Raw genomic sequence first — 13,566 nt, forward strand, 5'->3', positions numbered from 1 at the left:
GGAAAGGGAGATTGAAGCAGGTTTTCTACTACCAAGTTAGGGATGAGACTGGTGGGACTGGATCTGCAGGCGCGAAAAGAGAGGTGTGGATCCACCTTCAGCCTACTTCTTTGGTAATTTCTTCTTAAAACTAGAAGTATTGGGCCTATAAGATGATTCAGGGGTATAATTACCTACCACCACCTGACAACCTGAGGATTAACTCATGCAAGTTGTCCTCTGACTACCACACACATTTATACAATTAACTAATTAATGAATTAATTAATGTAAAAAATTTAAACAGAACCACATGGGCTGGTGAAGTGGCTCAGTGAAAAAAAGTGCTTGCCACACAAGCCTCACAACCTGAGTTCAATCCCCAAAACCCATATAAAGGATAGTAATAATAATAATAATAGGGCTGGAGAGATGGCTCAGTGGTTAAGAGCACTGACTGCTCTTCCGAAGGTCCTGAGTTCAAATCCCAGCAACCACATGATGGCTCACAACCATCTATTACGAGATCTGACACCCTCTTCTGGAGTGTCTGAAGACAGCTACAGTGTACTTACATATAATAATAAATAAATCTTTAAAAATAATAATAACAGTAATAAAGTTTTAAAAATTAAAAAAATAATCACATGAATTGTGTGCATCAATATTTTGTGAACACATGCATAATAAAAAGGTGTGCCAAAATTCTGCTAATGTTTCTCTGATAGTGAGAAAGAACATTTACTTTTTTTTTTTTTTTTTTCAATACAGGGTTTCTCTGTATAGCCCTGGCTGTACTGGAACTCACTCTGTAGACCAGGCTGGCCTCAAACTCAGAAATCCGCCTGCCTCTGCCTCCCAAGTGCTGGGATTAAAGGCGTGTGCCACCACTGCCCAACTGAACATTTACTTTTTTCTTTTGACTTATCTCTTCTTCCTGAATTCTCAAATGTAAATATGTTTCTTGTGAAAAGGGAGAATTGGTGTTGCAAACATTATTCATAGGTCAGGCTTTTAATGAACATAAATTTTCTTTTCTTTTATTTCTTGGTCATTTAGTTTTAACCAAGATTGACAACTACACTGTGCTGGATTGCTCCCTGATCAGTCCTCCGGAAATCACTGAGAAGCACCTTGACTTTAATTTGAAGGTAACTATTGCTCTAGAGTACCTGTCCGGCCAAGTGAATATTTAGAGGATGGATCATGTACAGAAGAAAACAAGAACATGTGTGTTTTTCAAGCAGTTTCATTTCCTGTAGCACCTGCGGCATGTCTACACATGTGAGCTCTCCTGGTGACCCTTTCTTGGTGATTTTTTTTTTTATGTCTATCTTCTTGGTGAGAAATATCAAGACATTTTGCTTCTTCCCTCCTGGAGAAGATTCAAGGCTAGGAGCCTGCAAGATGAATGACAGCATTTGTTAGAACCCAGCACATGAGGAGGTGCTGAGGAGATGCTCAGTTGAGAACATACTTACTACACAGGCATGAGGACCGAGGCTCAGTCTCCTGAAGCCCACATGAGAAAGGACAGGCATGGTGCGACACATGAGGCAGTAATCCCTAAGGCCTGACGACCAGCCAGCCGGGTGAATCCTCAAGCTTGAGAGACCCTGACTCAAAAAAATAAGCTGGAGAGTGACTTAGGAAGATATTCAACATCAACCCCTAGACTACACAAACACACACGCGCGCGCACACACATACACACACACACACACACACACACACACACACACACGCACGCACGCACGCACGCACTCTCACACACACACACACGTACACACACACATACACACACTCACGTACACACACATGTATATGCACCCACAGATGCATGTGAACACTTCACATTCTCATGCATATGTGAGAAATTTAGCACAATTAATGGATTGTACAAAGTAGCAGGTTTCACTGAAGCTACTGACTTCTACCGAAATCATAATTATATAAAAATGGTGGTTACAGGTCCTGGGAAAGCACCATTGTGCTTATGTTCAGTCTTATCCAAATTAATATCTCAGTCTTGTTTTCTGAAACAGGGCCTCACTATGTACCTGCCTCTGGCTGCCCTGAAATTCACTGCATAGGACAGGCTGACTCCAAACTCACAGACCTCTGTCTATCTCTGCCTCCCCAACCCTGGCATTAACGGCATATGCTACTATACCTGAAGGACTACTTTCTTAAAAAAATAAAAATTGGTTTATATTTCCCTCATTCACAGTCTTTCAAATCAGTTAAGTGCTGATCGAGATAGTATATTTAAATTTAAGACCTAATACGACCAGGATTGAGCATGTATCACAAATGTTCCATTCAGCCATTTGGAGTCACTGTCTCTCCTGTGGCTGAATATCTTATGATATTTATATCATAAGGATCCAGTCCCACCAGTCTCATCCCTAACTTGGTAGTAGAAAACCTGCTTCAATCTCCCTTTCCTCTCTCCCTTTCCTCTCTAACCTCATCCCCAATGGATCACAAGGATCTTCCCCAGCTTTCCTTCCCCCAACTCATCCCAGTCTTCAACTCTAGCAGGCATTCACTGGGAACAGGCCAGTTGAGCAGGAGAGGGAGACAGGCTATTTAAAGAAAAAAAGTAAATGTGGTTGCTGGGATTTGAACATCACCATTAGAGTCACTGTCTCTCACTGTACTTCTGTGGCTCCACAGTTGTTTAGCAGTCACATATTTTAAAGGTCCAGGCTTAGTCGTCTGGAAGGCTAGTTCATGAGCTATACAGTTGTGGACCTTAGCTGTCAGTACCTCCCTCCTTTATCTAAGAAAAATGCCAGCTCGGAGAGTCCCTAGGAGTAACAGATGATATTCCTAGATATGCTCAAAAGTCTCCTGAGCTCTGGGGCTGGAGAAAAGGCTCAGCTGATGAGTGTACATACTGTTCCTCTAGAGGACCCACATCAGGTGGCTCGCAACTGCCTGTAGCTCCAGTTCCAGGAGATCCAATCCTCTGACCTTTAAGGGCACCTGCACTCACATGCACATACAAAACACGCATATGTATCATTTAAAAGAAATCATTTTGTTAAGCCCAGAGCTTTGGAGCATAGCCACTAGCCAAGGAGCCTAAAGACCTTGTCACTACCTCATCCTTTACCAGGAAGCTCCGGGGATTTTCTTTATCCTGACTTAAGAGGCCCCAGTTTCTTCGCCTGAGACATTTGTATTTTCATCTGATGGTGGACGTCCTTTCTGCTTCCCTCAGGGTGCGTTCTACCCACTGGAAAGCCTCGTGGACCCTCCCTTCACACCGGCTCCTTTTGAACTCCCAGACAGCAGAGACTCCATGCTCTACATTGGCATCTCTGAGTACTTCTTTAAATCTGCATCATTTGCTCACTTTGTATCTGGAGCTCTTGGTACCATGCTGTCTACCAGGGAGGTAGGTAAAGCCTTGGCATGGTGGTTGTGGTCATCATCTTTAACCGTGTGTGTGTGTGTGTGTGTGTGTGTGTGTGTGTGTGTGTGTGTGCGTGTGTCCATCCCATTTTTTTTGTAACAGTTTTGATTCCTGGGCCTTTTTATATCATCACTTCCAGAAAAGATAATGAATAAAGGATTATAGGGGTGCTGTCAGTACTTGGAGGAGGGAGGGGGTTGTAGGGTTTCCAGTTCAGCTAACTTAGTCTTCTTCATGATGTCTAGCCACTATTCTAGAGTAATCTTAACTAATGCGAAGACATTTCTCCACCATTTGTCATCTGTGACCTTTGGTTAATTTAATCTACTTCTGTGTGTTGGTTTCATCATCTGAGAAAAGGGGCTGAAGGTCCTACACTCTTAGGGTCATAATGGTCATTAAAGGGTTTAAACATATAAGGCTTCCAGAACAACCCCAGTGCCAAGTAAGTGTTCTACAGCTGTTGCTTCTGGATTGTATCATCATCATTATCATCACCACCACCATGATCATCATCAGCATCACCACCACCACCACCACCACCACCACCACCATCACCATCACCATCATCACCACCATCACCCCTACCATAACCATCACCAACATCATCATCACTCCTTGCATTCTGCCCATATAAGGATTTCTTATTAGTTATCACAGCTGATTTATACCATCAAGTAATAATGCTACAGATGCTCATTGATTCTCTCGGCCATGTACCTCTCCTTTTATTGCAATGTCTTAGGGTTTCATTGCTGAGAAGGCACCATGAGCAAGGCACCTCTCACAATTGGCAGTACTTAACTGGGGCTGGCCTACAACTGTAAGGGGTTCAGTTCATTATCACCATGGGAATCATGGTGGCATGCAGGCAGAAAGGATGCTGGACAAGCCTAGAGTTCTACATCTTCATCCCCAGGCAGCAGGAGATTGAAATTCCACACTGGGTGGAGCTTGAACATAGGAGACCTCAAAGCCCACCCATACAGTGACACTCTCTTCCAACAAGGCCACACCTCCTAATAGTGCCACTCCTCAAGGGCCAAACACTCAGACACATGAGTCTATGGGGGTCAAACCTATTCAAAGCACCACACACAACACCACCCTTCTCTGGTTTGTCAACAACAACAAAAAAATACCCATTTTAAATCTTTACTTTCTCTGCATTGTAATTGTACACATTGCTGTAATCCTTACATTTAGTGTGGCAAGAACAACAGTACCTTGAAAGAAATGTTTACAAAGTAAATTACTCAAGCGGCTTCTCTGAAAATGACAACAATAACTTGAGACTCCCCGCTAATGACGGTAGAATGTTTGCATACAGATTGTGCGTATATGATACAGTGCTCTCCAGTGAAGAGGGGATTCCTCAAAAGGAATGTGACTTTGCACAAGTCTCTTGCCTTCTCTGGGTCTCGGATTTTCTAAGGTTGGGAAGAGGTGAAGCTATAAAATAAGGTTGCCTAAACATTTTATGGCTTCACCTCTTCCCGGTTCAGATTAGCGAGGATTCTACATTTTGCCCAGAAGAGTTAGCCCAGATAAAATCTTGCAGTGATGCAGTACTTTGTTTCTGTTTTAGATTTCCAACTATTTCAATCAAAATACTCAAGGAATAGGCAGTGTGCTCTCCAAGGTGAGTGCTCCAGGTTTGCCCCTCAGTGCTCAGTGGTACGTGTGTTGTCACTGAAGTCACTTCCAAGACTCTTGGATTCTCCAGGTTCTCTTTTGATCCAGGTATGAATCAATTCATCTTTCTATTACTTTTTTCTTTTCCATTCTCTCTTCCTTTTCCTGCTTCTCTTCTCTTCCTTCTCTTCCTCTCCCTTTCTTCTCCCCCTTCTTCATTTCCTGACAGTGTCTTAATATGTAACTCAGGTAAACTTGCAATCCTCCTGCCTCAGCCTCCCATAGACTGGTATCATAGGTGTAGACGATCATACTACAAGACTTTTTCTTTCTAATAAAACATCCAGAAATATTTTAGACATAAAGCCCATTAAAATACAACTAAAACATTGTAAATTTATAAAATAACCAATCCACAAGATCCCACCACCCTTAAAACAGTTTATTTAAATATAGAAATGACTGGTTTAAATGTAAGATTTAATCCTTAAATTTATTTGTTTGTTTGTTTGTTTGTTTGTTTGTTTATTGGCAAAGTCTCACTATGTAATCCAAGCTGATCTGGGATTCAATACTTAACCCAGGCTAGTCTTTAGTTTTTGATCCTCCTGTCTCAGCATTTCAAGTACTGGGGTTACACATGACTTTAGTAAACAACTCTTACTATACATCCTTCATAGCATCCCAGGTGTCATACATAATGGACCTACAGGCTTCAGTTTGTCTTGAAAGACTGAGAGGCTTCAGAGAAAGGCTACTCGAGGCAGACAGATCTTGGTTGAACTTCAGTTCTACAATTTATTCTGTGAGAACTATGAGAAAATCACTTAGCCTTTCCACAACTAATGCTCCACTATAATACAACACTACTGCCCAGAGGTGGTGGCACACACTTTCAATCCCAGCACTCAGGAGACAGAGGCAGGAGGACTTCTGTGAGTTTGAAGCCAGCTTGGTTTACAAAGTGAGTTCCAGGAGAGACTACACAGAGAAACCTTTTTCAAAAAATCAAAAGATAGATAGATAGATAGATAGATAGATAGATAGATAGATAGAGTAAAAATAAAGCAGCACTTGGGGTTTTATGAAGAGTAGAAAAGAGATGATAAAGTTCCTGATGTTGTGGCTGGCACAAAGAAAGTACTCAGCAAATGCCGACTGTTGTGACAGTTGGGTTTTGCACATTATTATGGCTAGTAAAGAGGTGTTTTCTGTTCTAACTGCATGATGCAAGATTCACTTAACACAAGTCATCGCAGTTTACGGTTTCCCCTCATCAGCTCCCGACTCTCCATCTCTGTTTCTTTCCCTGAACGGGACAGATTGCAGAGATCTACGTCTTGTCCCAGCCATTCATGCTGCAGATCATGGCCACAGGGCCTCCTGTGGTCAACTTACAACCGAACAATTTCAGCCTGGAGCTCCCTGCCGCTGTCATCATGCTCACTCAACTGGAGAACTCTACCATCCAGCCCATTGTCTCCATGGACTTCGTGAGTTTGGGACTACAAGGGGGCAGCCTCTGGGCGTCCATCCTGTTTCTGCTGTAAACCATTGGCCAGCAGCCTCTTGATGTTTGAAGTAAATGTGATTCCTAAACTAAGAGTGAGGATAGAGTAGAAACTGAAGCTGTCTAAAACAGACCCACCAAGCCATATATGGAAGTGGCTATATATGGAGACAGAAAAGCTCATGGACCTGTGTGTAAAATATCTCACCAATCTCTACTTCCCATGTCCTCTTCCATTTAAGTTAGAAAGCTGTAACCAAGTTTCCCTGACCAGTTAAAGGTAAAAGTAGTACATTGACGGTAAGCAAAATTACACCCATGAGTGAAATGAGAAGAGCCATTTGGAAAAGGCAAAACTAAAGAGGGCAGTGGGGCAGTGAGTAAAGCAGCTCAGTGATAGACTGCTTACCTACCATGCACAAGGCCCTGGGTTTAATCCACAGCACAGTGGGGCTGTAGCTCAGTGATAGACTGCTTACCTACCGTGCACAAGGCCCTGGGTTTAATCCACAGCACAGTGGGGCTGTAGCTCAGTGATAGACTGCTTACCTACTGTGCACAAGGCCCTGGGTTTAATCCACAGCACAGTGGGGCTGTAGCTCAGTGATAGACTGCTTACCTACCATGTACAAGGCCCTGGGTTTAATCCACAGCACCGCCAAAGATTGTTTGAAAAGGAATCCTCAAAGAATAAATAAACCTTTACATTTAGCTTCTTTCCCTGCAGGACAGTATTTTCAAAGCCACTTGTTTAGTTTTGAGACAGAATCTCCCCATGTAGCCCAAGCTGGCCTTGAGCTCCCTTCATTCCTCCTTTCTCACCTTTTCAAATGCTATTTATACTCACATGCTGCCCAGATGTAGACAGTTCTTGCTAGCATCCTTTGAATAAGAGGGGACTTTGGGCTCGTGATGTCTCCACTATAGGAGATTATACTTGTGGTCTAAATGGACAGCTACTCACCTCATTAACAAGGGCTTTCTCATCTTTAGGTTGCTAGTACCAGTGTTGGCCTGGCTATTTTGGGACAAAAACTGATCTGCTCCTTATCTTTGAACAGGTAAGATGAATTGGTTTCACTGTTGGAAACCTTGGTAACAAATTAGAGAACATTCCCCAAAGACAAAGGGACCATTGGGAAAACAAATTTTTTACCATTGTGGGACTGTGAGTCAGTTTGGTACCCTGCCTCTAACAGAACAGGTGAATTCAAAGGTTGAACTCAGTAAAAGAAAATTGATCGCACTTGTGTTTTTCTGTTTTCTTCCCATGAGAGCAGTGGTAAGATAAAATAGGGATGAGGTCATTGTAAAAATAATTCTATCAGTGCCCATTCTGGTGATGACTAAAGTTTCTCTTGGTGACTCAAGAGAGAGTATATTGAATAGAGATTAATATACTAGATCAGCCATCACCCCTCAAAAAATCAGGATCCAAGAAAAAGGGTTCATGAGAATACTTAGGTACAGTATACATCTTTAGAGATTAAGGGATCGGGTTTCAAATCCCTTCTCATTGGCCTTAGGGCCATGGTCAAGTCTTGCCTTAGTAAGGGTTAATATTGCTGTGAGAAAACACCATGACCAAAAGCAATTTGGGGAGGAAAGGGTTTATTTGGCTTGCATATTCTACATTACATTCCCATTGAAGGAAGTTTAGCCAGGAACACAAACTGGGCAGGAACTGGGAGGCAGGAGCTAATGCAGGTGTCATGGAGTGCTGCTTACTTGATTGTTCCTCATGACTTACTCAGCCTGCTTTCTTGCAGAACCCAGGACCACCAGACAGGGTGGTACCACCAAAAGTGGTCCAGGCCCTCCTACATCAATCACTACATTAAACACACTCTACAGTTTTGCCTATAGCCTGATCTTACAGAGGCACTTACTCATTTGAGGTCTCTTCCTCTCAGATAACTACAGCTTATGTCAAGGTGGCAGAAAACTAACTGCCACAAGTCTATTAACCACTTCCACTTCAAGTCTCAGTTTCCTTGTGTGTAGCATAGTGGAATTGGACTGATCCAGTACCCCTCAGACTCTAGAACTAGAACACAGACTTTAACAGAATCTTGGCCCATAACCTAGCTAGTCTCAGGGGAGGTGATAAGGTATGAAGGGACATTACATCTCCTACATACAGGTCACCCACTGCATGCCATCTTCAAAGTCCATGATAACTGAAGTCATTACCTAAGGGGGGAATTTATAGAAAGATTAGCTGGCCCAGACTAAACTCATGGAAGAAGAAGAGGTAATAAAAATAGTCAGAAAAGAACTGAGAACTAACCAAAACTGTACAGGAGAAGGAGAACTAGAATTCAGGAGCTAGTAAAGTATGTCCTTTGGCAAAGAAGAAGAAGAAGAAGAAGAAGAAGAAGAAGAAGAAGAAGAAGAAGAAGAAGAAGAAGAAGAAGAAGAGGAGGAGGAGGAGGAGGAGGAGGAGGAGGAGGAGGAAGAGTAGAAGGAGGAGGAGGAGAAGAGCAACAACAACTGAGAAACCAACAGGAGAAAGTTGGCCCACCTCCCTAACTCTTTCAATAAAATCATGTTGAATAGAAAAATAATACAGTACACTACAATAAGACTACATAAATACGACAACTAATTGTGTAATGAAAAGCTTTATACCTAGGCAGGAAACTAGATCAGCCATCACCCCCTCAAAAAAATCAGGATCCAAGATTATGAGATTGGAAGATTAAAGTTTTCATAAAAATATTCATTATGCTATACTGTTTTACAAGAAGAGGAATCTAATTGTATCTATCTGTAGGATAGGGTTGCACAGAGATAAGGCTTCTTGAAGCGTTACTCAAACTTGCCCTCCAAGCACTACTGACTTTGCAGAAGGATAGTACATCTGGAGCACACCAAACTTAGGGACCAAGGACAATACATTCAAGAACTTAAAAGAGCACCATGTGGGCATGGTGGTGTGCTGCTTAATCCCAGTGCTGAGGGGCAGAAACAGGCAGATCCTGGGGGCTTCCTGGTCAGCTAGACAGGCTGAAACAATGAGCCCCAAGGTCAGCTGAAAACCTGTCTCAAACAAACAAGCAAACAAATACAGAGTGATGGAGGAAGACATCTGCCATGGAACTCTGGCTTTCACAGGCGTACACAGAGATGAGCATATAACACACACACACACACACACACACACATGCACACATGCACGCACAAGGTTTAAAAAGTTATGAATAATGTCAGAGTAGAAACTGAAGGAATCTGAAGGTGGCTCTTACAGACAAGGCACTGAGCCGGCTTTGGGCAAGGTTTGTGGGTCATGCCAGAGAATAGGGCTTAGCAAAGTTGCCCAGACTGGGCTAAAAGGCAGTATTGTCCTCAGGGATGGGAGCAGCAGCTCCGCCTTCCACATCCATCCCCAGCCAACGCCTCCACCTTGGGGCTCTCAGCTGGACCTTTCAGGCTGAGCTGGTTTGCTGATGTCACAGAGAATCATCAGGAAAGGAAGGGTATGGGTGGGGATCCATGAGACAGACATTAAAGGAGAAGAACCAGGCAATGGTAGAGTGCCTCCAAATCTCCCAGCATACCACAGCCTTCTAACCAACCCCTGACTGAGCTGCTTGGCATTGGCAGGATAGATATGAGATGCAGGAACTCAAGGCAACCCATGGAGTGAGATTCTAATGTGTTAGAGAGCATGTCTAGCTGGGATTAGGTCCCAGCACTGACATTTATCAGCTGTGTAGTCTCAGGCAAGTTCCTTAGCCTGTTAAACAAGTGTTATAATACTCAGCCTCCCATTTAGCCCCCACAAGGTCACTTCAAGATTCTCCCTCTTGAGAGAACCTGTCGCTTCTCGGTCTCACCCGGGGCAGGGGCTTTGGGAGACACCCTCCACTCCTCTTTATTGTTGAGCTTTAAATTCTACCAGGTCCCAGCGTGACACCTGCTTTACTTCACTTAAGTTGTTTTCTTTTCTTCTCTCATATATTACATCCGATTGCAGTTTTCTCTCTCTTCTCTCTCCTCCCAGTCCCCTGCCCCCACCACCTCCCCTCTCCCCCAGATTCCCTCCTCCTCCAGTTCCCTTAAAAATCAAACCAAAACAAAACAAAGAGGGCTGTAGAGATGACTCAGTGGTTAAGATCACTGACTTCTTTCAGAGGTCCTGAGTTCAATTCCCAGCAACCACATGGTGGTTCAAAACCATCTATAATGGGATCAGATGCTCTCTCTCTTCTGACCTGTCTGAAGACTGTAACTGTGTACTTGTATACATTAAAAAAAAAAAAAAAAAAAAAAAGCAGGCCTCCCAGGGTTATCCACCGAACATGGCTTAACAGGTAAAATAAGACTAGGCACAGGAACCCAGTAGGAGAAAAAGGCCCATGAGGGGGATCCCACACCTGACACTGCCTGAATGGCCAGGAACCAAATGCAGGACAACACAAACACCACACGACATCACTTAACTCTTACCGCTCTGTTTCATGGCCTGACACCCATGTGCAGCAAGTGCCTTGTAGGTTAAGTGAGCACCTGGAGGTGACTTGATGGTCACAGAGCTTAGATAGCTTACTCTCAAGGTCACAGAGCTGTCCAATGGCTGGACCAGAACTTGAACCTATTTCAGAGGCACAGGCGTTTAATTACATTGTAATCTTGCCTTTGGCATAGAAAAGAGCTAAGATATATAAAGTAACACTTAGATCTGGGACTTAGGAAATAAATATAGTTGAGTCAGGACACCCATGAACCTGGTGTCTTGGGAAGCCGAAAAGACATGGGACAGAGTATCCTGCATGGAGATGATACCAGCCATCTCACTGATGCTCAAGTGCAGAAAAGGAAGAAAGAAATTGGCAGCCAGGAATGCTGATAATAAACTTGACCTCTCTGGGAATGTCTAGTCGAAAGCTTGGTATCTGGAGTCAGGCCTATCTGGACTTTGATTCTGCCTGTTACTTAGTGGATGTGTGAGCTGAAGCAAGCTCTTCAAGCTTGAGTGTCAGCTTTCTCATCAGACAAGCATCACACTTGTGTATGCATCTTACACACAAGGAGAGCATCTTACAGGCTGATGGATGAGAAGGTGGCATGATGGGTATGAAGGCCCTGGCACACAGCCTAGTTGGTGCTGCTAGGCAGTTCATTCTCTCTTCCCATTCCAGGGTCCAAGTTTGGGGGAAACTGGTCCCCCAAAGGCCTGACAAGTTAGAACTTCCTGAAAAGCTATAGACTAGGCCCTGCCGTTCTGTCATGGATCCTTTTGAGCCAAACAGAATTGTGTTTGAAGGCACCACTAACACAGAGTAGGTACTTTGTAGACCCATAGGTCAAGTTAAATGATACTCTCTCTTTCTTGATCATCATTCAGATATCTTGATTCTAACTCCAATCACTTGTAAAGGCAGTCAGTCGGGCCTGAGGAGACAGCTCAGTCACTTAAGTCAGTTTGCTGCACGAACAAGAGCATCTGAGTTTGGATCCCCAGAACCCACACAAAAGGCTGGTCAGGTGTCATGCAAATGTCTGTAACCCCAGAGCAGAGAAGGCAGACAGGAAGACCCTTGAACCTCCCTTTCAGCTAGCCTAGCCAACTCAGGGAGCTCCAGGATCACTGAGAGACCCTGTCTCCAAAAATAAGGTGGAGAGTGACTGAGGAAGACACCCACCATTGACCTTTGACCTTCACATGTGAGCACTCATACATATATAAACACACGTACACACACACATAGGAATGGGTATGTGCATACACAAAAGCACTTTGATGTAATCAAATGTACATTATTGTTGGTTCACTTAAAACAAAACAATAACCGGGCAGTGGTGCTGCATGCCTTTAATCCCAGCACTTAGGAGGCAGAGGCCTGCAGATTTCTGAGTTCGAGGCCAGCCTGGTCTACAGAATGAGTTCCAGGACAGCCAGGGCTGTACAGAGAAACCCTGTCTCAAAAAACCAACCAACCAACAAACAAACAAAACAAAACAAAAACAATTTTTCATTTTTTATATGATGAAAGCTGGATATTCCCAAATTTCCTACCTATTATCATGATCAACACACACATACACACACACACCCTATAACTCTTCCCAAGCAACATAGTCAGAAAATATAAATGCAGCTGATTTTTAACTCTTCTCCTCAGAGGCTGGGCAGGTAAACATTTCCTAACATGAGCCATCTGAACTAGGCACACATGGCCAGGTACAATGACTGCATTTTCCATTGTAAGGATGCTTTGGACTCTGGTAAAAGAGGAAACGCTAAATGAATCCTTCTCTGGAGAATTTCTAGACTGCAGGAGAAACTAAAGTTAAAACAGTAGGGAGTCATTGCCTGTTAGTGAGTATTTCTCCCTGAAATAAAAAAGGGTTGTTTTTTGTTTGGTTGGTTGGTTTTTGGTTTTTCGAGACAGGGTTTCTCTGTATAGCCCTGGCTGTCCTGGAACTCACTCTGTAGACCAGGCTGGCCTCGAACTCAGAAATCCGCCTGCCTCTGCCTCCCAAGTGCTGGGATTTAAGGCCTGTGCCACCATTGCCTGGCCTGAAAAAAAGTTTAACCAAAGATTAAACCTACAGCTTGTTGGGATTTTTTTTTTTTGTTTTTTGTTTTTGTTTGGTTTAGTTTTAAGTTCCGTTGTATTAAAGTTTAAAAGAAAGACCCTGGAGTAGGCAAGCTGTACGTCTCAGCAGCTGCCCAAAGAGGAAAGCAGAGAGTCAAGCTATTTGATTTCTGCTGGAAGGTCAGCCCAGAAGCAGCAGCTTGGGGGGGGGGGGGGGGGGGGGGAAGGGTCAGAGAAGCGTGGGGAAGCCCAAAGCCTTAGGGAAGCACCACAGTCTGGCATCTGAAGCTCGCCAACTGCTGGTCCTGGTTTCCAAACCCCCAACCCAGCCTACCCAGCTTCCTAAAACTTTGCTTTAGAATGCCTTAAACCTCAAAGGGACCCCTGATTCCAGATAGTACTCCCTACCCATCTCTCTGTCTGGTGCTCTCTCTCTCTCTCTCTTTCTCTCTCTCTTTATCTATCTATCTCTC

At 43.6% G+C, this 13,566-nt stretch overlaps 1 protein-coding gene across 1 annotated transcript in view; it reads left to right on the top strand.

Moving 5' to 3' along the window:
- Positions 1-13,566, top strand: part of Bpifc (BPI fold containing family C) — a 61,714-nt gene that overhangs the window by 37,499 nt on the left and 10,649 nt on the right. Inside the window, exons 8-12 of the mRNA XM_031350081.1 lie at positions 1,039-1,130; positions 3,209-3,385; positions 4,992-5,045; positions 6,361-6,531; positions 7,542-7,609. Of these exons, the coding sequence (XP_031205941.1) occupies positions 1,039-1,130; positions 3,209-3,385; positions 4,992-5,045; positions 6,361-6,531; positions 7,542-7,609 (562 nt within the window). The remainder of the gene's footprint in view (positions 1-1,038; positions 1,131-3,208; positions 3,386-4,991; positions 5,046-6,360; positions 6,532-7,541; positions 7,610-13,566) is intronic.

The sequence above is a fragment of the Mastomys coucha genome, unplaced genomic scaffold (assembly GCF_008632895.1).
Source record: "Mastomys coucha isolate ucsf_1 unplaced genomic scaffold, UCSF_Mcou_1 pScaffold4, whole genome shotgun sequence".
Taxonomy (NCBI): Eukaryota; Metazoa; Chordata; class Mammalia; order Rodentia; family Muridae; genus Mastomys; species Mastomys coucha.